The 27,467-nt window shown below is 45.1% G+C and overlaps 4 protein-coding genes across 4 annotated transcripts; 1 reads left to right on the top strand and 3 right to left on the bottom strand.

Annotated features, from left to right (window-relative positions):
• Positions 1–945: 945 nt before the first annotated feature.
• Positions 946–2,565, top strand: LOC4325404 (protein LATERAL ROOT PRIMORDIUM 1). Its single transcript, XM_015766564.3, has 2 exons — positions 946–1,769; positions 1,857–2,565. Exons 1-2 carry the CDS (start codon positions 1,133–1,135, stop codon positions 2,240–2,242), a joined length of 1,023 nt encoding a protein of 340 aa, XP_015622050.1. The 5' UTR covers positions 946–1,132; the 3' UTR covers positions 2,243–2,565.
• Positions 2,566–11,808: 9,243 nt separating this feature from the next.
• Positions 11,809–14,069, bottom strand: LOC9270336 (uncharacterized). The gene is made up of 4 exons (XM_015765636.3): positions 13,834–14,069; positions 13,612–13,730; positions 12,793–12,897; positions 11,809–12,709 (listed from the first exon to the last, which is right to left on the bottom strand). The coding sequence occupies exons 1-4, from the start codon at positions 13,936–13,938 to the stop codon at positions 12,196–12,198; spliced, it is 843 nt and encodes a 280-aa protein (XP_015621122.1). The 5' UTR covers positions 13,939–14,069; the 3' UTR covers positions 11,809–12,195.
• A 6,176-nt stretch (positions 14,070–20,245) lies between these two features.
• Positions 20,246–21,668, bottom strand: LOC4325401 (probable NADPH:quinone oxidoreductase 2). Its single transcript, NM_001401830.1, has 3 exons — positions 21,547–21,668; positions 21,249–21,440; positions 20,246–20,747 (listed from the first exon to the last, which is right to left on the bottom strand). Exons 1-3 carry the CDS (start codon positions 21,638–21,640, stop codon positions 20,422–20,424), a joined length of 612 nt encoding a protein of 203 aa, NP_001388759.1. The 5' UTR covers positions 21,641–21,668; the 3' UTR covers positions 20,246–20,421.
• A 2,997-nt stretch (positions 21,669–24,665) lies between these two features.
• LOC9270289 (AT-hook motif nuclear-localized protein 28) lies at positions 24,666–27,051 on the bottom strand. Its single transcript, XM_015784848.3, has one exon. The coding sequence runs from the start codon at positions 26,955–26,957 to the stop codon at positions 26,160–26,162; it is 798 nt and encodes a 265-aa protein (XP_015640334.3). The 5' UTR covers positions 26,958–27,051; the 3' UTR covers positions 24,666–26,159.
• Positions 27,052–27,467: the final 416 nt, after the last annotated feature.

Below are 27,467 nucleotides of genomic sequence, written 5' to 3'. Positions count from 1 at the left end.
TTGTGAGGCATATGAGGAGTGCAATGCAAAAAAGAAGAGCAGCGGCGCCAAAGGCAGGCAATAAAAAGGCCATCCCACCGCCAAAGATAGAAGTAGATAGATCATCGATAGGGAGTGATCGAGACGATCTCCCAGAGGAATTTCAGAGTCGTGGCCCTCCACCCCAAGCCACCCACTTAAATTCCTCATCTCCTCCTCCCTCGTCTCCTCTTTCATTGCCTCCTCTCTTCTCTCCTCTCCTCTCCTCTATTGGAGCGAGAGTGAGAGTGACCCTTCTTCCATGTACTACTACTACACTAGCTAGCTTCCTCCTCCCCTACTACACTGCACACAAATCCCTCTCAAATGTGCAGCAGCAGCAGCAGCCAAGTGACAAAAAGAAAAGGAAAAAGGAGAAGAGTTCCCCACCTTCACTTGATTGCTGGTGGTAGTAGTAGTAGTAGTACTATAGGCTCTTCTTGGAGATAGCGGACGAGCTGGAGTCGTAGCAGCCGCAGCTAGCTGCAGCGAGCAGCTATCGTAGACGGAGATAGAGACAGGCCAGTCTAGTGCACTTACGGGAGATCGAGGAGACTTCTCAGCCTTTACTTGAGGAGGCCTCAGCTGCGTGAGTATTTGTTGTTGTTAATTTAGTGGAGATTTTTATTCTTCCTTCTCTTCTCTTCTCCTCTCCTTTTCTTCTCTTTTCTTCCTTTCTTTCCTTTAGTTTTTGGTTTGTTTTTGTTTTGTTTTTTCTCTCTGGGTCTCTCATGGCGGCTGCTGCTGCTTGAGAGAGAGAGATAGGGAAGAAGGTGAAGAGGAGAGAGAGAGAGAGAGAGCCTACTGCTACTAGTAGCTCTTTAAGGAAAGAAATCTAGGCTCTAAGTGCGGAAATTAAGCCGTATTTTTATCATTTGCAGCTGCGAAATCCGCGGATATAAGTGTGGCTTCGGGACGGCGCTTCCCATCCGACACCGGCGCCTTCGCGGACTGGGTCGCCTCCTCCGCGGCGGCGGCGGCCGCCGGCCGAGGCGACGACCTCTCCCTCGGCTTCAATGCCACCGCCGCGGCCGCGGCCCCCTCCGGCGCCTCGCTGGCCGCCGGCCTATGGGGCCCGGCCTCCTCCTCGCGCCAGGCCGCGCTGAACTACGGCATGGCCGACGTCGGGATGGTCGTCGTCACCCCCGCCGCCTCCTTCCACCACACACATCACCACCACCACCACCACGAGGCCGCCGCCGCTGCCGCCGCCGCGGCGGCGGCGGCCGCCGATCCTATCTTCCCGCTGCTCTCCGCCGGCCCCTGCGTGCTTGATCCGGATAAGTCGGCGGCGTCGGGCAGCGCGATCCAATTTTGGCAGCCGCCGCCGCAGCTGCCGTCATCGGCGGCGGGTGGTAACCCTAACCCTAGCTCCAGCGCCTTCCCCTACCTCAAGAAGCCCCTCCCGATGCTCGACACCGGCGGCGGATCGTCCGGCTCCGGCGGCGCGGCGACGTGCCAGGACTGCGGCAACCAAGCGAAGAAGGACTGCGGCCACCAGCGCTGCCGCACGTGCTGCAAGAGCCGCGGCTTCGATTGCTCCACCCACGTCAAGAGCACCTGGGTGCCCGCCGCTCGCCGCCGCGAGCGCCAGCAGCTCACCGGCTCCGCCTCGTCTTCCCCGGCAACCGCCTCCGCCGCGGCCGCCTCCAAGAAGCCCCGCCTTCTCACCTCCCAAACCACGACGTCGCACACCTCCACCTCCAACGCCACCACGCCCCGCAGCTTCGACACCACCTCCAGCCATCAAGGTAAACCCGCCATTGATACCAGCACACGTAGTACGCGCAATTCGACATGCTCAATTGATTAGCAGTAAGCTTGTGCCATTGTTGCAGACGCGTCGTTTAGGGAGAGCTTGCCAAGGCAGGTGCGCGCGCCGGCGGTGTTCAGGTGCGTGCGCGTGACGTCCATCGACGACGGCGAGGACGAGTACGCGTACCAGGCGACGGTGACCATCAACGGGCACGTGTTCAAGGGGTTCCTGTACGACCAGGGAGTCGACGACGGCCGCGGCCTCGCCGCCACGAGCAATGACGACTCGACGGCCGGCGGCGTGCCCAACATCTCCGAGCTCCACCTCGGCGGGGCCTCCATTTCCGGCAATGCCATGAGAGAAGGCGGCTCCTCCATGGTGCACTCGGACTTGTACGGCGGCGGCGGCGGCAGCGGCGGAGGCCCGCACATTCTCGGCGGATCGAGCTATGGTAACACCATGAACTGAGCTTCTTATAGAAGAGTAAGGTTATTACACCAATTACTGCCATTCTTTTTCTCTCGTCGTTCTTGCCCCGTACCACCACGAAGGGGCATCAACGCATGCTGTTTGTTCTACTACTCATATCTTCGGTGGTGTTAGTGTTATCGTTGTTGTAGTATAATAACATCGGAGAATTGTTGTTAGCTTGTACTACTACCTTAGCAGTAGCTGTTCTTTTTTCATTTTTTCTCTTTCCATTGGAGTAGAGATTAATAATTGTTAGGAAGAATTCCAAAGAAGATAATGCAAGATTAAATCAGTAAGCATAAGAAAGTATTATAATTGCCTTTCGGTTCTTGTTCCCGATGCCTGGTGTTTTTCCTTATATGGGGATTTGCTCAGGGGTGCAAGCTATTATACTGATATACTGGAGCAGCAGGTAGAGGCGTGCACTGTTCGAGCTCGTGATAGAAATACTGTTGTGTGGGTGAAGTATTTCGAGCTGAAAAGTTTGACTCTTGCTTGGCCTTCACTCTTTTGCGTGCTTAATTTGGCCTCCGATGAATTGTTTGTCCGCACTGCACCCTCGTTGTCTTTGTTTTACTCTTATCGCTTCTTTTTCTATGGGTTGGTGAGGGAGGCGTGGGTTCTTGGCTTGGCTTTGTGCTCACTAGAGAGAGCATCTTCTGCATGCATCGGAACTTGTATCCGTGACGACAATGTGCAATGCATGTGATTAGAGCATTCCTGCCCATATTATAGGCATCTTATTGCTGTTAAACTATGTTAACGAGATTGTTGCTGCCTCTTCTTCTTTTGACATGTAGACGGGAAGGGGAGGCAGGATCATGGTGGTTTCCTGCTCCCTTCACTTCATTTTTTTTGGGCGAGTTCCCATATTTATTCCTTGTGCCGGATCCCATCGAGGATGACAAGATGTGAGAAGAAAGAAAGGTGTGGTAAAAGCATAGCCATGCACTGGTTGCTCAAAGACACATGCTTTTTTGTTTACGGGTGTTTTTTTGGTTCCTTTACTCCCTTGTCTTGGATTGCTGTACGCTGTACTGTATTTTCATTTGCTTTGTCCTAGTGAAAATTTTGGTCGGCCTGCTTAGTTGGAGTACTACGCTGTGACAAGTTAACTGCACATAGCTCGTCTAGGCAGTCATGAGTTGTGAATAACTTTTAATTTTCTTTGCATTGATGTGGTTGGGCGCTATCTTGTCATCATCAAATTGTTGTTATCTCATGTATATATATAATCTAGGCGTTTTCTCCATTTCGCCTTGTCGACTGCCCTAAACATTTGGGGACATGTTTACTGTTCATATTGCTTCTTTATTTGATGCATCCGAATGTATTCATAGGCTCTAGCTCGACAAATTTTGCTATCAGTTTCATATTGTTTCTAGGAATTATTATGTTATCCCTTAATTCATCAACAAAAAGTTTGCTGTTGCTGGTGGGCTTATCTCTATTAAATAACGGCTATATGTCTTTTTAACGCGGCATAGTTGATCTGTCAATATAGGACGTTTCACTATTGGTGTTTCTTAACTGTTGCAAATACTGACAGACTGTTAGGATTCATGCATATTGATGAGAACTGTACAAGAAGTAGATTCTTACTGACATGCATGCATAGTTTCTTTTGGTTTATCCATTTACATATGACAGTACTTGCTGTGCAACCTTGTTGCCGCCGTTAATTAGTGCATCCGTTTTTCTTGGGATGTGGTTATGCATCTACCTCGTCACGTGGTTTATTTTAGCCCTCAAACTTCTACTTCTCTCGTTAATAAATTCGGTGTACCATGTAATGTGGACATCTGCTTCTTGTCTTTTCTGATGATTATTATCCCTTTGACTTCAAGATTTCGTTTCAGCACATTTGTTTTCCAGTAGCTACGTTTGAACAATTCTTCTGTCAGGTGATTCTTGTATCAGTTACAATTTTTTACACTATCAGAAGTGAAATTATAACTAGTAAGGTATTTATACTTTCAGGGATTCTAATGTCTTAACAATTGGTTTCAGAATAACTGCTATTGTTTTGTTAACATTGCTTATCACAGTTCTACAGCAAGAAACTTTTAAGAACCAACTTAGGGTGAGTAATGGTCTAATGTAGACCTAAAATTTGCTTGGCTTTTTGGAACAATAATGCCAAGTGTAGTTTGACCAAATATATCATTAAAGTGTAGTTTTGCGGCACACAGTAACAATAGTTGTATCCCTTATATACGCAAGGTTGTTTCAGTCTTTATAATGCTCATTACTATAATCTGAAGTTTCTTTTGGAACTATATATGACTTGTTGATTAATATTTTTATAATGCCGTGTTGATGGCCTTTGTTTCCCTTTGAAAACAAGCAAGTTATGAACACTTGTCTGTGACTTGGCTTTTGTTCGTCAACCAAGGTCTGTTAATGACTTCGACTGAATGCTTGGCATTTTTGTATTGGTATGCTATTTGTTGCGAGTGGGAAAATGGTGATGAATTTGTGGATTCTTGTGATAGTTGTCACAACTAGGCGCTTGAGTTTATGTTTTTATCAGTTTTATTTTGTGTTATGCGTATTGTAGCGGTTATTTTCTTCTGTAATTATAATTTTGCATATGTTTGTTTGCAAGTGTTTATGGTCCTCTTTACGGAGTGGTGGATGATGCAGGGTTTGCATAATTGCATCTTCAATTAAATGGAAATCCAATGAAAGGAATGTAGATATGTATAGTAGTAATTTTCTTTTGATTGTACCCATGATTTGTTAGAGCACAATTCTTTCCATAACATTGCTAGCTGCACATTGCACTTTTGCGTTGGTAGCGTAATCGGTTTTCTTGAATGAGTAGTTTTGTTAATCTTGTATTTTTGGTCTTGAATATGCGGATTCTGTTTTCTGAGCAGCCCACAGATGGCTCAAGCATGTTATCTTTACTTGATAATTTGCTTTTGTCCTTTTTTTAAGGTAATCTGATACTTTAGATCTGATTATTCTTGTTGAGGATCTGGCAGTTTCTATGCCGTGTTTCCTGTAACTGGTATTGTGAGATCACCCACACCTTTGGAGACTTTTTTCTTGCGGGATATCTTGGCTATTAACTTGTATTGTTTGGTCAAAATTCGACAATATTCATTGCTCAATCTGCTGATGGTATTGTGTGTTGAACTTTTCTTTTATTACTTGGTGCACAAATGTTCGGTACTGGCACTGAATTACTTGGTGCACATATTGTTTTCAAATGGGTATGGGTGTTCTTTAGATGGTGTGGAGTTTAAGCTTTGTGTTTTGATAGATGTACACCCTCGACACATTCAACCTAATTTAGATGTGACACATTGGATTTGTTTTTTTTTACATAGTGACTCCATGTAGGAGTACCTTCATAAATATTGGAATGCTTGCCAGCACGCGAAGGCTTGTTTTGCTTGATATGGGAAATTTGGTTTGTTTCGTAGGAGTACACGGAAGCTTGTGGGGGATTTTTTTTAAGTCTTTTGTTCCGTCAGATCACTCAAATCTATATCTATCAGTTTTTGTCATGAATTATCTGTACCAAGACCGATGCTAGTCATGTCAATGTCAATTTAGTACCAAATCATTTCGACGGGCATGTGCATACCCTCCTACGATTTGTATTTTTTTGCATTTTGGACATAGTATTATCTAAGTGGTGTTAGAGGTCTGAAACTTAACTCCTATACTGGCCAGTAAAGTGGAATTTTCTTCGAGCTCTAATTCTACGCTTCCTTAGCTGAAGCCAAATGAGCTCTAATTCTACTCTTTCCTCATTAATGTTTAATGGTACTGTTTGTGTTCTAATACCGTACTCCAGTTACATTACATTTCCTTGCTGGCATCATGACGAGCCGCCATTTTTCTTGCTCTTAAATGTAAAGTTAGTACAACTACTGGTAGAGCTGTGCGTGCATGAGTGCATGTCGGAGATACTGTCTGATGTGATCGTACGCACGAGCTGATTTTGTGTTTGCATCCAAGGATTTTTCGGAAACGCTGGGATGACAATAGTACCTTTGCTTGTGGCCGGGGCTGCTTGTCTTGTTGATTTTACCGTCACTTTTATTTTCTTGCGACTTCTTATGCTGTGTTGCAGTCACTTTGCTCCTGGTGCTGCAACCTGCAATCGGGTTCTGATTTCTGAGTTCGAAGTGACGGTATAAATTGGCGAACCAAAAAAAAAGTGTTATGGCCGTGTTTAGTTTTGTGCTAATTATTTTTTACATATATGAACACACATTTGAAGTATCAAATGTAGATTAATAACAAAACAAATTATAGATTCCGCCTGTAAACTGTGAGACGTCCATCATTAGCAAATGTTACTGTAGCATTACATTGTTATAAGATTCTTCTTGTGATTTACATGCAAACTGTGCAATTGTTTTTTTCATCTATAATTAATGCTTCATTCATGTGTCCAAACAAAAAAGTTGGAAGTTTGAAGAAAAAAGTTTGAATCATGGCAAGGTTCCCTTCTTCCATTTTGGAACTTGATTTGTAGAAAAAAAATAAGGGAAGTTGGATTCAAGTTCTATACAAAATTTCCTATTTGGTCATCTGAAAAAAAGAGATTGGAACTCCAACAATAATATGAAATCATTATGGAGTGGCACAAGACAACACCATTTTGGAGAAAGGCAGCATACCGAATCTCATGGAAACTTTTTTTTTTGCTTTTTTATCTCCTCTAATTTCTTCCTTTTTTCCTGCCTTGTATTCAAACGATTATTCGTGTCTTTGGCCATCATGTATTACATACTTGCATTTTCTGTTAAAGTGCTGTATTTTTCTATTTCTATGTTTGTTTTAACATATCCCCCAATATCTGCGCATTTGTGTTGTTTATTTTGGTACTTACCATTTTGAGGAGTGATTGGTTTTTGTTCGAAAAATTAAACTGGGACTAATCATAACTTAACATCAAATTGTATTGAATATGAACGCAATGTAACTTAACTTGAACATTATCTTGTTTGAAATGGAACATCGAGATTGTTAATGTTATGATCTTCTACGAAAAGGAAGATTTGAGATTGTTGATGTTCTCTTCTAGTGTAGCCATAAAGGTTGGCGCAATGCATAGTTATGGATCAAGTGTGGTATGCTGCTCCGTGGATCGCAACCGCTCTTGGCTCTGTGTACTAGCTGTCATCGTTGTCGACCTTAGAATCGTCATTATTGGCTTAGGATTGGTTATGGTTTTAAGAATTTTCAGTGTCTTGCTAAACCTAAAATTTTGAGGGCGTATTTGAAAAGCTGGGTACTAATCGTAAATACAGTTGGAATGCATCTGATCATGGTACTGATAACTTGGATGCATTGGTTGAGTAGTAATTGGGCACTTCTCCCATTTTTTGTTATTTTTACCGTCAGCAGTTCAAGATTACTTTCGAAAGTTTATTTTGCGTCAATTTCATTTCAACTTTTTTTTCACTTCTAACAAGTGATGAATACTACCCTCTTACTTTCATAAGGAGTATTTTGATTTTAAAATGTTAAAACATATAATATCTGATGAATAATTAGTTAACTTAGAAATTTCTTTAGTGTATAAACTTGTACAACTATATTTATAATCACAATATTGATTTTATAAGAGTATTAGAAATACTGTTTTTATAATAAATTAATGGTCAGGACTTATAAATGGACAAGCAATGTTCTAACTTGAAATTTACTATTTTTTTTTCAATGTGAACATGCCTACAAAACAGGAAATCATATTACAGTTGAGAATATATCTGCATCCAAGGAAATTGAAAGTGTGACTGCATTGTAAAGTTCATATGACGAGTGAACAAAAAATGTGCGTTTTCTATACCGTACAAGTATTTGTCATGTGTTTTGCAGTAGATAGTCGACACGTTGGAACAAAGGAATTATGAAGGATTAGAATCCATTGGAAATGTATTTCTACATGGTCATTTGGAACAAATGAATGACTGCTATATAATCATTCGAATTGAGGTGGACTAGAGGACGGGGTCCGTTAGATCATTGTGATACTTATATATGATGACGACATCATGAGGTCTACACGAAACCTGAAACCCAGGTATCGTATATGATACAAGTAAGTCTGATCTAGATCGAGCACTAGGATACTTTATGCGGCGACAACTGGTACCGATGTATCAAGTCTAATACTTGATTTGGTACTGGATACTAAGTCTGATATCTATTGATTAGTACAAGGTCTCGTACCAATATGTATCAACAAATTAGTACCTAAGCTAACACCGGGTTACCAAGTCTAATATACCTATGGGTACCAAACCTATTGCCACAATACCAATGAAATCATATGCATACCTAGAGAGAACTCAAGAAAAAATAAATCAACTCCAGAAAATCTAATCAAAACAAGTCAACAACAAATTGCGCTATGCAAAAGATTCTTCATTATCAGTCAAGTACAAATTTGACATAAAGCTCCCAGCTAGCTTCTGTCAACGGAATAAGAAATAGGCCTAGAAATTAACCTACTACTATTATTATGTAGCTTCCTTTTTCACTTGCACCAACCAGAAGAGCCCTAACATTTGCTTGCTAAGGATGAGGTAGTGACTCACAATTCTTATACATTTTCTATGGTGCTAGCAAATAATATTTTGTTGCAAAATCACGTGGACTCATTTCATGAAGTATTCATTATTTATCTTCCCTTTTTTGAAATTTTGCATTCTGTAGGAGCCCTATCAATGTGTAAAAAACAAACGAATAAAAGGCTTGTCAGGTAAACGCTGCGCTTGAAAGTGCATGTCCATATTCTAGTCCTAGGATGGGACGAAGGGAGTATGAGTGTAGTTCCTCCGTTTCAAAATAGTTACTTCTAATTCTATCTCAAAATATCGCTATTTTATTACCTACTCTCTCTATCTTAAAAAAATGGCATGCAGGAGGATATATGATTCATTCTAGTACGATTATTCTGGATAGATGGTTGTCTAGATTTGTTGTAATAGGAATGTTCATATCTAGGTTGTTTTTTTTTTAACGGAGGGAGTACACTATTATCATAGCCCATCATATTCATCTGTAATTTAATTTGTGTACATATTTTCTATTTCAAATCAATCGTGACAATCTCTTATTTAGTTTCATATTTCTGCCTAATCTTCGCGAAACAGTCTTGAAGTGCCTAGATCGTCATTGGTAGTTTGGTACTAGAATCAACCCGTCCGATGTCATGCAACGATGCAAGCTAGGACGAGCCTATAGCATGTGCCATGGAAGCTCAGTAGTCCGTAGGGGACAAAGGCTTTTGCACGGCAAAGTTGCGTGATTGCTCGAGGCACAGGACATGGGTCTCGTCTCTCGCCTTTTGCATGCCACCCCCATGTTCGTCGCAGTACCCCCACCACTGTGTGATGTCTGTGTGTGCAAACTGCTATCAATGCACAGGATCGATAGGGTGCGTACGTGTGTGCCGATCCTACGAAAAATCCGGAACAGTGGTGGAGAATTCGCGGCCGTGGGCTGTGGCTGGCTGGCATGCACGACGATAGTAGATCGAGGTGGATTAATTTGGGACCGTGGCGTCGCACGATGGCATTGAATTGATGGAGTTGACATGGCCAAGACCATGACGATTAAAGTTTTAACGTGTTCACGTAGGGTATTATATAGAGTGTGTCGTATATGAGGTGTTTATGCACTATTAAAAAAACTAATTACAAATTACAGAATCCGTCGGTAAACAGCGAGACGAATTTATTAAGCCTAATTAATCCATCATTAGCAAATGTTTACTTAGCACCATATTGTCAAATCATGGAACAATTAGGCTTATAAAATATTTGTCTCGCAAATTAGTTGCATTCTGTATAATAAATTATTTTTTAAGTCTATATTTAGTACTTTATATAGGTGTAAACGTTTGATATGATAGGGCGTAAAATCTTTAGCGAGAATTAAATAGAGCACAAGTAAGCAAGCGCGCGGCGCGGTGGCCTGGAGACACGGAGACGCGCCCCCCTCGCCTGGATTGGATTGTGCTCTCCGAGGTAGGGGGCTGGCTGGCTCTGGCTGGCCCGGCTTGTTGGCTTGTTGCGTTTGCGTCAAGCACCCAACACCTCATCCCGGGACTGTGCCCGGCGTCATATACAGCTTCGGCTGTCGATCGATTGGAAATTTGGAATAGTTTACTACGGCTCACAATTTCGTCATTTCGAATTGAAACAATGACAGTAGCAGATGGAATTTGACATTTGATGCCTTGGTAGGTAATCCCTTCTTCCCATGAAAAACTAATATAGTATTAAATGTGACACAACCTAGTACTACGAATCTGGACATACCTCTGTCCAGATTCGTTGTAATAGAATATGTTACATCCAGTCCTAGAGGTTTGTTTGGTTTGGTAGCAAGTGTATGTTTAGTTTGCTATCAAATTTTACCCATAACAGCTTAGATTGAACACTAACCAATTTGCTAGTGCTAAAAGCTGCCAATGTTTTGATACTACCAATATTATGGTAAGGTAAAAATTGGCTACAAACCACACAAGCCCTATATTCATTTTTATTGGTACGGAGTGAGTAGGTAGCAGTATGTTTCGCACATCCGTTACTGCTTGTGGTAAAAATAAACTTCCTGAACTACTCCGTAAAAAAAAAGGTGAAATGAGAGAAATTAAGTCTTTTTTGTGGACGCAAGCGAGCACAACACCATGCACGAATATGAAACGTGTGCACCTTCCAATATGCGCCGACACATACTCAAAGATATGGAGTCGCCGGAATAAAATGATTTTTTTCGCTGGGAAAACATTAATCAGAAAATGGTCACTAATGTTTTAAGATTAGCAGGGAGACGGATGCTTATGCCTGAATCATTTTTCAGTAATGTAAAATGGTGAGCATAGCTAAAGGTGTGTTACTGTACGACGATGCAGTGCTGTGGATGGAATGAATTAAATATTATAAAATTAACAAATATTGTTTGAATAAATTACCTAAACAATGCTGATTAGTATTTTAGTTTTTTTTGGCGAAATTAGACCTTTATAGAAAGATTATTCGGGTGACCCAAGGGCTCTACCAAACTGGGCCCAAGTCCATCCACAAGCAGTGCATTCTCTGGGCTGGGCCGATAGCTGCTACTGAGTGAAGCCCGTCAAGGCCTCAACAGGCCCGTGGGCTGCGCTAAACTCCACACCTATACAGTTTGCAGACGCGTATCAGAGCAAATTTAATAGTATAGCCCACTACTAGCTCCAATTTATCTATAACTAATCTAATAGTCAATTCATACAATAGTTCCTTACTATACTATTAATATATAGCCCCACCTATCATACATACAGTCTGCTGTTGTACCTGCTCTCAAAGGGTCAAAGTGAACCGGCGGCGGTGGTTCACCGGCGCTCTGCGACTGTTCGCTGCGGATTGGCGATCAACGCGTGCGGCCAAATAAGTTGTGCACACTTTTTCTGTGTTGCATCACGCCATCAACTGCAACTGCGTATACCGCTCGCCAACAACTTTCATTTTCAACCATCTGAATATCTGATGGATAGATAACGCTGGTTAGAAGATTCATTGAACTGATAGTCACACAATACATGCAAGAAGACCAGTTTCCTCATTTCATTTATCGGAGGATAGTCACATGCAACATTCTATCTAAACTGATACATTGCAGCACAGAATACTAGCAGAGCTAGCAACTGACATTCTCCTAGTTCAGGGTCCTCTGCATCATGCAGAGGAATCCCGGTAACTGAAAGTATTATCAGATTGAGGTAAACCGCATTGCATCGCCGCATCTGGTGCAGACTGATGTGCAGTTCAATGCTACGAGTAATTTGTGAAACTAAAGTACTGTACAAATCGGCAAGTTTGCCAACGATACAAGGCCACGCTCCAGTCCTTCACAATGGAAGATTATTCGGGTGACCCAAGGGCTGCAGTTTTCTTCACAGCACCATTATCTACAGAAGTTGGTGAAAATCACTCGTTCAGCTGAGGTTCAACCTCTGGAGTTGCTTCAGCTGTTGCTTCGGGTGCCTTCCTGAGGCCCAACCTCTGGAGGTGCTTCAAGTGCTTTTCTGCAGCTGCCTTATCAGCAGCTTCACGCTTCAGAGCTCGTTTTGCTCGTCTTCCTGCAACTTCCTTAGACACAGAACCTGATCCCGATGCTGATACATCTTTCTTCTTGGGAGTCCTGGATGGACCAGCATCAGTGTCATTCAAGGACTGGCGACTCACTGGCCTTGCCTCTTTCCTGCCTCCTCTGACATATCCATTGTCACCCCACCTCCTGTTGCCAATTCGAATGCTCGGAGACCTGCTCATGTAATAAGCTTCCTCGTCAAGGTCATCTTCAACGCCATCATCATATTGATAGATGTGGTATAACTCTTCTTCATCCAGAGCCTCTTCGTGAGCCTCTACGATCAGAGGTTCAAACCAAGTGGCCCTCAGGAGAAGGCAAACGCTTTCCTCGAACATGTAGTCATGAATACTGGAGAAAAGAAACTAGCATCAAGTTTACAGTCTACCTGAAACAAGTATGCCCTCCCCCATAATGGAGAAACAAGGGGTTACCAGCCATCGAGAGAGCGGTGCACGCTGAGGAAATCAAACGGATGTTTGCACTGTGGGCATTGAGGCGTCTGTTTGTAGGACGCCCACCTCAGAATGCACGTCACACTGTTTCCACAAAGTGTAGTTGGAAGAGAATTAGCAACAGGTCTATTGCAAAACAATTTTCAGCAGATGATAGATAAATATGCCCAATATCAGTTTAAAATACATTACAATAGTTGACAACTGAGAACAGAAAATGATCCGTGAGAAAGAATGCTAACAGAAGTTAGGTTCTTCAGCATTAGCTGTGACTCACATACACATAAGCAAGTTATCAATTCACATATGAGGTCAAACACTCATCTAGGGCGTAATACAAGACCAAGTCATCAGACCAGGCACATAGGATTTGTTAGGAACCACCATTCAATATGTAGCTAGTAGTTTGACAAGGAGAAGCCAACCGACCGCACATGGCTAGTATGGTAGATAACATGTTAAATTACATTCCCAACAACGGAAGTCTGGCATTTGATTTGGAATCAATCCAACAAAGCTTTAAGGCGTCATGTTAATATCAGTGTCATGGGTAGCTCGCATATGCTACAGCTAATATGCTAGTATAAATTATACAGTTGAATGAGAAATACAGGCTAATTGAGGCATCGCAAACACCATCAAATCTAAAAGGGTCTCATCCAAATTATTAACCAGTTCTATCCAATAATATTCTATAGAGGCAAAAATCGCAACAACAATCCACCAAAGAAATCGGAGGATCCAGTGCTGAAGCCTAGCAGCAATTCATATCGCAGGGGAAAATTGTAGAGAACGAACCAGTAGGCGTGGTCGCATCCCTTGACGAGGGCCGTCTCCTGCAGGGCGATCTTATCCAGGCAAATCGCGCACACCCCGCAATCCACCGCCCGGTCGCCACCGCCGCCTACAGCCGCCGCCTAACACCAACACACCAACACAACAACAAGAACCAACCAAAGATTAACCCCCCCCCCCCCCTTTCACCAACAACAAACAGATCGAGATCCAGCTTGCGCCCACCTTGTCGATGGGGAGAGTCGTGGTGGGGAGGGGGACGGATTCGGCCGAGGAGGAGGACGACGACGAGGAGGAGGCGGAAGCGGCGGCGGCGGCGGCGGCGGCCATGTCGGTGGCTGGAGAGAGGCGAGGTGGGGAATATTCCTCCGGTGTTTTTCGGGTGGTGTGTGGTGAGAGGAGAGGAGGAAGGGGGGCCCTTCGCGAAGGAGGCGAGGGGTTCGCGGCCGGAGAAAAAGCGTGGGGATCTGCGCGAGAGATGCCGCCCGGTTATTCGGTCGTGACGCGTCGTCATCGGCGGCGCCCACCGACCTACTCGTCGGCCCATTATCTCTTTGCTGGACGACGGCCCGTCGAAGTGAAAGCCCATGTGTATGTATAGGCGGCCTGGCCCATCGTGTTGAATTGGACCTCCTTTTGAGGCTTTTGACCATAGTGTAGTCAATTGGGTGTTGGTCTACCAGCCGATGACATGTCGGCTGACGACAGTAGATTAAAGATTGTGGAATTTTCATCATGATCGGAAGCGACGTCGTGTATTGTGCGGAGTGAAAAGTTTGTTCAAATTTGCGACTTCTCTCGTCTGCTCCGAATCAAACCGACTCGGTTTAAGACCATATCCCCTTCAAAACGATTGACTACCGTTCCAATTATACTCGGATCACCCTACAAATCGGGCGTCCGATCGTGGGTGAGGGAAAATCGGGCGCTGACGTCAGCGTCCGATTTATGTGCAAAACTATTTTAAACCGAATTTTTTCTTAAATTACTTATCTAAATCATGATCCGATTACACCATTAAATTCATTGCAATTAAATCTTCAAAACAAGACCACACATGGATATATTCCGACGAAAAGAAATTTTAGCTTATTATTGAATTATTTTTAAATATTACACGATGTTCCACCAGGTATATCGGAATTGTTTCACTAAGTAGAGCGAAAATGTTTCACTCGTTTAAATTGGGTGTTGTTTCACCTTATATAAAAACAAGGTTTCAGCAAATAGCGAAATAATGTTTCAGTTCACTGCAACATTAGATTTGTACACAGTGAAACATTGTTAGTACACTAGGTGAAACATTTTTCGATGGAACAAAAAATAAACCAAATTCCCTTAATAGGGGTTTCCAAAAAATGTGGGTTTTTTTGTTGCAATGGAATGTTTCGTTCACTGCAACATTAAATCTATACATAGTGAAACATTGTGAGTACACTAGGTGAAACATTTTTTATGGAACAAATAATAAACCAAATTCCCTTAATAGAGAGTTTCCAAAATATGTGGGTTTTTTTGTTGCAAAAGAGTATTTTAATTCACTGCAACATTAGATATATAAATAGTGAAACATTGTAAGTACACTGGGTGAAATATTTTTTTTGAAAAAAGAAGAGGAAGAAGTGAGTGGGCCTAGTAGATATGCACGTGGGAGGAGGGGCACGCAGGGGGAGCGCCTGATCCGGCTCCCCCGCGCCGGACGCCCGACGAGTATCATTCTCGATTATACTCCTTGGAGTCAAAGGAAAACAGGGGAAAGAACACAGAGAGAGAAACACAGAACATGGCTCAACTTAGACCCCGTTTAGTTCCCAAAAAGTTTTTTTTAAAAAACATCACATCGAATTTTTGGACACATGCATGGAGCATTAAATATAAGATTAAAAGAAAAACTAATTGCATAGTTAGGGAGGAAATCGCGAGACGAATCTTTTGAGCCTAATTAGTCTATGATTAGCCATAAGTGTTACAGTAATCTACATTTGCTAATGGCGGATTAATTAGGCTCAAAAGATTTCTCGCGGTTTCCAGGCGAGTTATGAAATTAGTTTTTTCATTTGTGTCTGAAAACCCATTCCGATATTCGGTCAAACGTCCGATGTGATACCCAAAAATTTTCGTTTCGCGAACTAAACATGCCCTTAAGACGGCGTACGTATTGTCCGATACACTTGATTGGCCGACCCGACCCGACCCGACCGTACGTACGTGTAGTTGGGCCACGCGCGTGCATCAATCATACACCAGTACACCATGGGTTGGTTTGGGAAGGCAACGTGCATCTGCCGTCCCAATGCGGCAGCTTCACAAAATCACAGCACCCCGCCATGCATGCGACCATCTATCGCTGCGCGGCAGCAGAGGCAGAGCAGCTCGTGCGCCAAGTACGTAACGTACCAGAAGCCGCCCCCCTTTCCCCCACACGCCCACGAACGCCAGCCAGCCCAGCACGCACGGGGGGCCGTCTACTACTACACGCGAAACACTGGACACGGCGCTCGCTGCGCTGCGTGCGTCCTGCCGCTGCGTGCGCTGCCGTTCCGCCCGGCGCCCGAGGCCCGAGGGGAAAATGCCCCTGCATCCGCTGAAGCCTCCACGCCGCATGTCGCACCAAATTATTGCGTCGCATATCCCTCCCTCGCGTGCGCACATCAGATCGAAGCCTCCCTTGCAAACACTTGTGCAGCGGGATGCGGCAGAGACGGATCGACGGTCGATGACACGATGCAAGGAGTAGCACAAGACCGTGCACATGCTTGTCATGATCGTCGCTATGCGTCTTGTCTAGGCAGTGGACGCTTACGTTGCTATTGCTTCTTTGGCGTCTCGCGCTGGGGCATCCACCATGTTCACCAATCTTATAAGACTAATTAAACCGGCCTCTGCCTGACTGACTGACTGCTTTTGTCTCGCGTTGCCATGAAAGAGAATCAACACAACTCTGTTTGTACATTTCTTGCTGAACGAGAATCTAGGGAAATTAGTAAAGAAATGGAAGGCAAAAACGTTCAACTCGAGCTTATTTCTCCCTTCGATGGTGCCCCCAATAATTGCATGCGTGCATCCAAGCTACGTCTGCCACAGGTGACAGTGGTCTCACTAACTTAGGGGTTGTTTGAATCGGTGTTGCTGAGATTTTCAGTCAATTAATTGTGTATATTATTGATGCACCAGTTCTGCTGCAAAGCTGCTCAGCTCGTGCGTGTGGGAAGTGGTACTCCGTAGTCCTACTACTACGATGGAATTACCTCCGGGATTTTGAAATTCAGTTGGGCATTGTCCATATACGCTGCAATAGCTTTCAGAACATCACGCTGCATGTGCGTGAATGATTGAGCCTGATGTTTGTGTACGAGCATCATTACATATGGGCCGGTACGGCTAATAACCTGATGGCCCTACCCCATAAGCGAACAATGCAAGATGTTCACTGTTTAGGACAAACAACAAACTGTCCTACACTGCACATCACTACTCGATTCACCTTCTCTCTTTTTTCAGATTGATGCTGCTCTAGTATACCATTTCCATTTGTGGTGCTGACTTTCTTGACCAATGGGTTTTCTCATGGATTTGTGTTATGACGGATTATTATAACTCGGTCATACTTTAGGCCCCATTTGAAAAAAGAAGAGAGAGAGAGACATAAAATTCTAGAGGATTTACATCCTTCGGGAAACAATCAAGCGGAACCCTTTGAAACACTTCAGTCTCTTTGGTAATACCTACTAAATGGGCTATTCTATACGAATTTTGAAGGAAAATAAGTATAAGATCACACCTCATGTTGATATTCTTACGTCTTTTATGTCTGAGTTTCTGCGTTTTTCATATTTGACGATCAAACGGTGGTTTTAAAACTTCCTTATTTTTCAAAATTTCATGGGAGTTCCATGAGCATGGCAATTATATTCTTGCTTTTTCGTATTCATATGTTTTGACAACCCTGTATTTCAAAGGAGCTCTTAATGAATGATCAAAACTAGACACTTCTCTTTGATTGATCTTTTTTGAAATGTGCCCTCCGAATGTCGTTTAGTTTTTAAAAAACCTTTCCCAATTGTGAGTAGGTTTGAAGTAATTCGGATTTAAATTATATGTTTTATATTCGCCTTCACTAATAAATGCTAGTCCTTATAAATAGATTATCTCTTTCCAATATATAGTAATAATAAATGAATGATAGTATGAGATATTTCTCAATTTGACTTATATTTGAAATCAAAGAGTTATTGATAGCATGATACATATACAGATATAGATACATAGAGATAAATATATAGTAGATATTAAGATATCGCTACAGATATAAATATATAGATAGATATAGATAGATAGATAGATAGATAGACAAAAATGATACATATAGAGATATATATAATAGACAGACAAATATAGGCACATGCTGCATTGATAGATACAAATAAATATATATACAGACAAAGATACACCCATACATAGATACAAATTAAAGTAACAATCTGGACCGTTGATTATACGTGGCACATCGCAGGTACGGTCCCAAGCAGCACAGTGACGTGTTTTATTCATCAAAACCACACATGGTTTTGTTGTAGAAGTACACCTCCAAGGCTCCAACCTCCTTGAGCACTGCGCCCCAGCTTCTTCCGTCTATAAAGGCCGAGACCCCCCCTTCTTCAGTTCTTCACTCACGACTACCTGCAGGTACTCCACATATCTGGCCTTGGACGGTCTAGCTTGCAACCAAGTTAGTGGCAGCGCTAGGTAGGCGAGAGGCAATGTCTCGTCATCGGCGACAGCCATCCCGCTCGCTCCCCCTCGACTTCAACGTCGACATGGACGACGAGCCAGCGGCGGCGGCCAAGGGCACGGCGGCGCACGTCGACGGCGGCGGTGGTCAGCCCGGCCGGCGCCGCAATACTACCGATGATGCCAAATCCCAGGAAGCTGGGAACAATGGCAAGAAGCTGCCGCCGTCGTCCGCCACTACAGGCGGCGGCCGGCCCGTGGCGTCGTCGGAGGAGACAGGGAAGAAGAAGTAGTGCGACGACGGTGGATTTGTCGTTAGCCATGCATGTACTGTGTGTGTTGCATGCCGGCATGCAGGTGTAGTTCGGCCTGGGTAACTAGCTATAGCTAGGCCTTTGCTTTGTTTTTGTCCTCTCCATATTGGTCCTCATGTATCCTGTTTTTTGCCCATCTCAACCGACTTATATATGTCCCTGTAAACGTTAAAACGCTATATGTAAGGCCAGAAAAACTTTATATATGCTAGCTTTCATCCCGTTCCTAATCGTCGCGTGTTCGTGAAAATGATCGATCACAAAGTTCTTCCAGAAAAAAAAATTGATGTGTTTGTCAGAAGTTGACATCATGATTAACGGCCATAATATGTATGCTGGTATATCTATGTTTAGGTTTCGTGCCATTAATTTTGTAATAAATGGTTGTAGCTTCAATTATAGCAAAGTCCGGGTTTAATATCCATTATGTAAAAAGAATTTCACATATGTAGACGTGTAAGGCTTTTGTGCGCCATGAGGACACAAGAATATAATCAAGATTGAACTTCTTATACAGCGGGGTATCTCGATTATGACTCGTCAGTGTTCGAGGACCATCCGTGATCAATCCGACCCAAATGTGTTGAATGAAAACAAATAGCACCATGAAGAAGAATTAGTGAAAGTTGGTGTGCATATAGTGTAGCAATAGCACAGGCCATGCATGGAGAAAGCCAAATTGAGACGATTCTAGTCGACAGGCATGAACAATGATGCACTGATGACTGATGAGAATTAATTCAGTACCAATGAACTCGTGCTTGATTGGGGTAGATCCATAAGGAGACAATGAATGACTGTCCGGCGTGGAGGGATGAGGTAAAATTCAGCATTATATTTTTGTCGGATATAATCACATTATGTGCTATACCACTATGAGTAGTCGTCAACTCGTCATTGTAGTGCTACTATACTGCCATACTGGTGTTCTGGGGATGAAATGAAGTATGCAGTAAAAAAAAAAAAATCAGCACACAAGTTGAAGTTCGTACAGAATGGCAGGGTCCAATAAACAAGATTGGGCAGAATCACATTCTGTACTACAACAGTACGTACTAGATAGATTCAATCAGTGGACAACATGAGATAACGAAGAACTACACATGAACGGATCGACATGACCAAGGACCACAAGCTAGGTCCTCCTCCTCCTCTTGGTAACCGAATTGTTGAAACATCATGCATGTTGGTACCCATGCTGCTGGACCGCAAGGCTGCCGGCCGGAGCTCATCGCCGATATATATTTAGGCGTTTAGCTCAATGTGAAAATCGTTCCAGATCTAACCTGTGGTCCCTTGTGAAACCCAGTTTATATATGATCATCAGAACTCAGAACAGAACAGAGCATGCACAGCAGTCAGCTGGTACAGATATCCGAAATACGTGTACTGTATGTTAATTTGTAGCTGTGTTTCGAATATAGTTAATCTGAACAATCCTTTCAGAGTCTCAGAGCTAGCTAGTCTTGCTCTTATGACAGAAACCGCGAAGAGATAGCACAAAGTCATGACAAGTGAAATCAACAATTGCAAGGCTTCTATCTGAACTAAAAATATGCAGTAGTAGAAAGCATGGTATCGAATGCATTCTGTGAACAGAAAAGGAAAGTGTGGTTTGGTAATTCCATCAAGATGAACAAGTTACACAACCAAAAGATTTATTTAAGCTACCGTTCAAATCACGGCTACACAATTGTTCGGCGTTAAGATAAGTTGTCCTAGAATCCAATGAGTTCTATTCATCCAGTTTTTTTTTCTGAAAACCCGCTTAAGCTGCATGTTTAGAGTTTGCAGGTTTGCCCTGGAGCCTCAGGGCGAAAGCTTGCAGTGACAGGAGCATATCCTTGAGCTCTTCTTTAATCTCCGGATCAATCAAATTGCCATCGCTGTCGAATTTTTTCGGAGGCTGATGTGCTTTGATGAACACTTCAGGCTTGTTGATGAAATGGATGTCCAAGAAAACCCCGACTTGCCTGATGTGGTACATTGATCGGCTGCCACCGGAGCCTCCGGACGCGCTCACGATGGCGGCGGCTCTGTCAGCCCAGCAGTTGGGCGGCCTTGATCCCCAGTCCAACGCGTTCTTCAGAGGACCTGCACAGGATATGCGTACATCAAACAGTTGTAGACACAGAGGGCTCACCTGAAAAATATCTCACGCATTTTTTTTTCTGACAGAATAAAAACATGACGGGTCTAATTGGAAAAAAAGTAACATTTCTCTCGCTGACTAGTGGGCCCATGCCTCCTTACTGGACCCATAGCCATCACAAAACTAAATTGCCCAAACAAAAAAGAACCTAAATTTACTTTGTTTTTCAATTTTGGTTCTCTATTCACTCATTCTCCACGAGCAGTAAAGAACTTCATAATCAATCAACGACCTGGCAAGCCAATTGCTTTGTGCCTGAATGGCATATGTCACCGGAGGATTGGGATCCTCTGACATGAAGTCAAAAGAGAGTGGTGACTGACATGTGGGCCTCACAGCTCACGGCCCCACCTGTTAGTGGCTACGTCAGGGGGAAGTACATCAGAGGATCCTCTTCCGTCACAGGAGAGTTGACATGAGGTCATGAGCACCAGAGCACGTACCTGAGATGGAGTAGTTGTACTCGGGAGAGGCGAAGAGGAAGCAGTCGGCAGCGCGGACACTGGCCCGGAACGCCTCGACGGCCGGCGGGAAGCCGTCGTCAACCTCCATGTCGGTGTTGAGCAGCGGCAGGTCGGGGATGTCGACGTGGTCAATAACCATCCCCGGGATGGACTCCTCGCATATCTCCTTGGCTGCAGTTCAGTCAGAATCAGAGCAGCCACACATGAGACGAAACGAAAAAACGAAACGGATCGATCAGCCTGAGCTGCAGGAGAGACGATCGATGTACGTACGTACCGGCGCGGATGAGGCCGGTGTTGGCGGAGCCCCTCCGCAGCGAGCCGGAGATCGCCGCAACTCTCAACGCCTTCGGTGACGTCGAGCCTTCCATTTTCTTGGGATCGGTTTAGTGCGTGATTGGTAGCTTAATCAGAGCCTTCGTGCTTATGTAGGCAAATCGATGGAGGCGAAGGAATTATCTTTTTCCCCAGTGGACAGAATCATGGAACCACATGCTACGCTTACCGGGAAAAGTATGGCCCAAGCCATTCCACTGGTCGTTGCGAACTTTGAATTTGTTTGGAACTTTGGAATTGTTCACGGCTGCAGTTGGAAGACATGCGCCACCACACACGTACACTACCGTTTCCTTGCTTTTTGTTGTTGGCCTCTGCTCTTTTCAACCTGACAGAGTTGCTTAGCTTAGTGGCCACGGAATAATTGAGCGTCATAATCCAAGGCCCACGCTAACCTGACCTTTGTACTTGTCGTTTTTTTCCTTCTTGTGTTTCGTATAATCATCAAAAAGCTACTTATCCTTGTGATATGAGCAATCTTATAAGCCGCTTGAAGGCCTCCGCGTGCACGTGGTGCTCGTACGTCGTTGTCACCGGCGAGGCGACGCATGTCCACGGCGCCGGTTGAGTCGTCATCGTACTCGACCTGGATGAACATGCCACCCGGGGAGACGGCCGCGATGGAGTAGTCGATGACGACGACGTCGCGGGAGGAGCGCGTGAGCTACTCCCGCACAGCTCGCCGCCCGCGCGCCGCTCCTCCCGCCGCCCGTGCCCAGCTGCTCCCCGCCGCTCGTGGAGAGGAGATAGAGAAAGAGAGGTGGTGAAGGAAGGGGAAGAAAAGGCTCGCGTCTGGGGCTCACGTGGGTTCTACACTAAGTCATCTGCCACGTCATACATAACAGAAATCAAAACTGTTGAGGGACATAGTTTGCATTGGTTTTCTAAGTTTAGGGATACGTTGTATTCTATTTTACATGCGTTATATTCGTTTTTATGGTTTAAGGATGATTTTATAACTCGAAGACAAGATGACAAGTTGAGGGATTTTCGGTGTACTTTATCTTTCGTATAATCATCAAAAAGCTACTTATCCTTGTGATACGAGCAATCTTATGGGCTGAAACATGTGGAAAGCCTTTCTATCGTGTCAGCTTCTCACCGATCTTTCGGCCTTGTCGACCACTCAGCCCAACCCATTAGATATGTCGGCCCACGGATGACATCGTCCCGGCCCTACTCACGAGTCACGACTCTGATCATATAACCTCGCAAAAAGGAAGGGAAATGTAGCCACAGCATCGGTGCATGTAGCCATGTAGGACAGACACGCAGCGCATTGCAGTTGCAGAGATCGCTTTGGGCAGCAAAGCAATCCAGCCGGCGAGATCGATCGATTACCCCCGCTTCGTCCTCCACAACCACGTACAAGTATGTACGACATTGCCTGCGACAGTGCGACGCCCGCGGCGACAGTGCTTAGCATGCGCGGCCTTCTGGTCGGGGGAACAATCCAATATTGCTTCACCCTTTTCGCTGCAGTCTCTGTGCCTGTACGCAGTCACAGGCAAGCAGCAGGAAATAAAGCTGAACGAGTAGCACGAGGGTGGTGCGGCCGCTGTAAACCTGGACCTCTCGCTCCTTCAGACTCAACTGCCTTTCCAGTGATCTGGTCACTACACTTGCTAGCACACTACACCCTCCATTCGAGAGTAATCTTTGTTCCAAAATAAATTTAGTTTTTAGTAACCATTGTACTACTATATGGAGTACTTTGTGATAATAGAGAATATATACGTTCAAAATAGAAAAAAAATGAATAATTGCATTAAGAAGGGTGAAAAAAGAACTTATTTCAAGAGGGAGGGAGCAGTAGTCATGGTTTGTTATTGATAAATTTTTTTGTGTACTCTTAAAACTGTGACCAATCTCTTATATTCTACTGAATTTTACTCATTCACTTGTATATCCCCGAATTTTAGTTTCGGTCACTTTTATATCCCTTCTTCTATTAGTTGACCATTAGTTCACCGTAAGATTCTTATGAAAAAAAGTCTATTTTCCGTATAGTATGAAACATATAAATTTATGGAGTATAGAAATTTGTTTTATGAGACTTTTATATTTATGAGTTTGAAATGCGATATATTATTTACTATAAAATTTATTTTTAGACATGACATAAAAATAATATTTTTAATTATTAAAAATTGTATGTGTAGCTTATTTTTTTTATAGAAGTACAATATATTTGTTTTATACGACAAATTTAATAACTATAAAATTAATATATTTTTTATGTCATATGTACAGATAAATTGTATGGTAAACAATATATCGCATAACAAACTCATAGATATAATAGACTTGTATAACAAATTTCTACCATCCAACAATATACCTCCATAATTTACCTTCATACCAAGGGCAAAATATACCTTATGATAGAAATTTAATGGCCAACTAATAAGAAGAGTGTGAAAGAATTCCAAACTAAAATTCGAGGGTATACAATAGAATGAGAAAAATTTAAACACATAGAAAGGGTTGGATAAAGTTTCAGGGTACACAAGAAATTTTTATCTTTGGTCGTGTTTAGTTCCTCCTCCAAAGTTTTTTTGACGTATACGGACAGACATTTCAAGTATTAAACGTAGACTAATAACAAAACAAATTACAGATTCCGCCTGTAAAGTGCGAGACGAATGTTTACTGTAGCATCACATTGTCAAATCATGGCGTAATTAGGCTCAAAAGATTCGTCTCACAATTTACATGCAAATTGTGCAATTAGTTTTTTTTCCGTCCATATTTAATGCTCTATACATGTGTCCAAATATCTGATGTGATATAATTTTTGGAAGTTTGAAGTTAACTAAACACACCCAAATGTGTTTAGTTCACGCCAAAATTGGAAGTTTAGTTGAAATTGGAACGATGTGATGAAAAAGTTGAAAATTTATATGTGTAGGAAAGTTTTGATGTGATGGAAAAGTTGGAAGTTTGAAGAAAAATTTTGGAACTAAACTCGGCCTTTGTTATAGATATACTTGGATACTTTATGACTTGTATCTCTGCACTAAGAGCGAAGACAATAATATAGTTAACTACTAGTTCTTAAAAATGGAAATATCATACTCACTTATATAAGTAGTCATACTCACTTATAAGAGCATCTCCAACAGTATTCTTATCCCACTCTCTAAGTTAATACTCAATTTCGCACTCCAACAGCCTGGCTATCTGGATGGCCAAGCCATCTCGCTGACCAAATTTAGCCGGCCAAAATAGTCTAGCCAATCGTGGGCCCTATGTCGACAGGCACCCCTCACCCCTTTCTCTGTCCGCTACCGTCGTCATCGAGACGCCATTGCCATACACCGCTGCTGCCGAGGTCGTCGTTGCCGGGCGCCGCCGTCGTCGCCAGCCGTCGTCGGCTCCGTCGCCAGCCACCGTCGCCACCGTCATCGGATCCGCTATAGCTGCCAAGGTCGCCGTCCGCTACCGTCGTCTCCGAGGTCGTCGTTGCCGGATGCCACCGTCGTCGGCACCGTCGCCAGATCCGCCCCGCGCCCACCCGAGCTTGGGGCCCCTGACGGGGGTCCGCGTTCACCGCCACCATCACCGCCCTTGCCGCCGACCCCATCACGACCTCTTCCTCCTCGTGTCCACCCCCCGCGCGCGTGCCGCCGCAGAAGGCGACGTCCACCCGGTTGGCCGCCCCACGTCCACCCAAGCTTGCCCCGAGCGACGGCGACAGATGGGGATGGGGCGGCGGCGGCGGCGGATAGGGATGGGCGGATGCCGGATGGGGAGATGGGGCGGTGGCGCCGGTGGGGGGGGGGGGCTTGGGGAAAAGGGGGGAGAAGAATGAGGAAGAAGAAAGGGTTGCAGAGACTGACATGTGGGTCCCACTGTCATACGCTCAGAATAGAGAGGATAAATGGAGAGGCTGATGGAGTAAACAACTTGTCTGACTTGTCAAATTAGATAGAGAGTTAGCCAAATAGATATTTAGAGAGCCTGTTGGAGATGCTCTGAGGAGTAATAAACGGAGCGGTTGAGTTTACTGTTTACATAATCACACTGCATATGCAATGAAAAGACAACCTGCCTTTTGAGGGGTCAACTTTAGGCTTGCATGGACTGCATCGGAAACTCCACAATTTCTCGCGCCTTCCCGACAACATCAACGTAGGAGTATCAATCTTCTATTTTCGCCATCGATAACAAAGAAGCCTGTTTCGGTGAGTGATACCTCTACTCTCTAGTAGTTGTGGCTTTGCCTACCCCCTACTTACCACAATATGCACAGCACAGCAGATGTGGGGAAGTTGGAAAGAACCGAGGGAGCACATTCTCTGCTTGGCTAGTCGTTTCCTGCATGGTAAACTCTCAATCTCTCAAACTCAAAAAGCAACATAATTAACCACAGAATACATCCTAAAATAACTGCCGTGAAGTTTGGAGCCAATTTATACCAAGCACAACCATCCCATGTAGAAGTAGTAGACGTGAAATACCCCAGTACGTAATGTACGATGGTAGGGTGGCATCATGACGCCATCACCATGCCGGGAGAAAGAAACGTTAAACTACCGTGCTGGCTAGTGGCTAGTAACGACTCGTGGCAGGATGGGCCGGGCCGACTGAGCCTGGCGACTGGGCCCACAAGACCATCTCGGCCTGCTGCTGCTGCTGCTGGTGGCGGCCCACCTGCCCGCCACTCGCACCGCCGGCAACCCCCACACCGCCGCCGTACCCAAGCAGCCCCACGTCGACGGCGCTCGTGGCCGCCACCGTCTGCGGCGGCTGCTGCTGTGGATGCCTCCGCTCCTCACCGCCGCGGCTGCCGGTGGCCTCGTCGTCCTCATCAGCGGGCAACCGGTGCACCTCGGCGCTCCCGAACGTGGCGGCCACCACCACCAACCCGTCCGCCGTCGTCATCTCCCCGGCGAGCGTGCCGCCGATCACCTGCCCGCCCGCCCCAGCTAGAGACACCGAGAACGGCGGCGGCGGCGCGGCCCCCTCTCCGGCCGCGGACGGCAGCACCGTCCCGGACAGGGACAGCACCTCGAACCGCCCGTGCAGCTTCACCGCGGCGGGCGGCGAGGTCGGGAGCCGGAGCGTGACGGCGGCGACGGTGCCGCGGCCGCAGAGCACGGACACGCCGACGCGTCGGCGCCGCGCGAACGCGGCCACCGCGGCGGCCACCTCGCAGCCGGCGCCGAGCTCCAGCACGACGGGCCGCATCGCCGCCTCGCTCTCCCGCGTCACGACCACCGGCGGCTTGGGCTTGTTCTTGGACCCCAGCGGCCGGCCCCGCGGCTTCCGCGGCGGCGACGGAAGGTCCAGCGCCGGCGCCGGCGAAGCCTCGATCAGCTCGGCGCGCGACGACCCCTCGTCGGCCATGGACGAACACGATCGGATCGCCACAAGGTTTATATATCTAGTCCGGCTTTCCGCTGCTACAGTGGTATGAATAGTTAAAATAGCTCCGGTTCTTGGCTCTACGAGCAGTAGCCGGTGAGCTTGAAATAGACGCAGCGCTGCATGGCAGCTTGGCCGGGGCCGCGCATCGATCATCCGCGGTGACCGAGGCGTTCAGAAACGTTCAATCGGATGCGTTGGGTTGGGCCTGTGGGCCCCGTGCCTCCCGTCTCACGTCAAAGCCAGGTACTGTATCACTCGCGCTGGTCAAGCTGCTCGGTCACACGCTGACTAGTGGTACCGGGAAAACCTTTGGCCGACATGGAAGTGAGAGGCGGGATGACTGGATGAGTGAGGTGATTGCAGTTTTGGTGTGGTCAAAAATGCAGTTACTCCCAGTTTGGCGTGCGGTTGTAGCCTTGTAGTTGTAGGATCATTTGCAACGGCGAAAACTGGTGGTCGCTGCGGTTTCTCCCCAGAAATCGCCTCGCG

This window comes from Oryza sativa, chromosome 1, assembly GCF_034140825.1.
Source record: "Oryza sativa Japonica Group chromosome 1, ASM3414082v1".
Lineage (NCBI taxonomy): Eukaryota > Viridiplantae > Streptophyta > Magnoliopsida > Poales > Poaceae > Oryza > Oryza sativa.
This window is presented reverse-complemented; position numbering and strand designations above follow the sequence as displayed.

Coding starts and splice junctions, on each gene's coding strand:
- LOC4325404 (XM_015766564.3), top strand. CDS start 1,133: ATGGCCGACGTCGGGATGGTCGTCGTCACCCCCGCCGCCTCCTTCCAC. Junction 1,770..1,856: donor CACCACCTCCAGCCATCAAG/GTAAACCCGCCA, acceptor CCATTGTTGCAG/ACGCGTCGTTTAGGGAGAGC.
- LOC9270336 (XM_015765636.3), bottom strand. CDS start 13,938: ATGGCCGCCGCCGCCGCCGCCGCCGCTTCCGCCTCCTCCTCGTCGTCG. Junction 13,731..13,833: donor CGACTCTCCCCATCGACAAG/GTGGGCGCAAGC, acceptor TGTTGGTGTTAG/GCGGCGGCTGTAGGCGGCGG. Junction 12,898..13,611: donor GGATGCGACCACGCCTACTG/GTTCGTTCTCTA, acceptor TTGTGGAAACAG/TGTGACGTGCATTCTGAGGT.
- LOC4325401 (NM_001401830.1), bottom strand. CDS start 21,640: ATGGAAGGCTCGACGTCACCGAAGGCGTTGAGAGTTGCGGCGATCTCC. Junction 21,441..21,546: donor CACCGGCCTCATCCGCGCCG/GTACGTACGTAC, acceptor ACTGAACTGCAG/CCAAGGAGATATGCGAGGAG. Junction 20,748..21,248: donor GTACAACTACTCCATCTCAG/GTACGTGCTCTG, acceptor TATCCTGTGCAG/GTCCTCTGAAGAACGCGTTG.
- LOC9270289 (XM_015784848.3), bottom strand. CDS start 26,957: ATGGCCGACGAGGGGTCGTCGCGCGCCGAGCTGATCGAGGCTTCGCCG.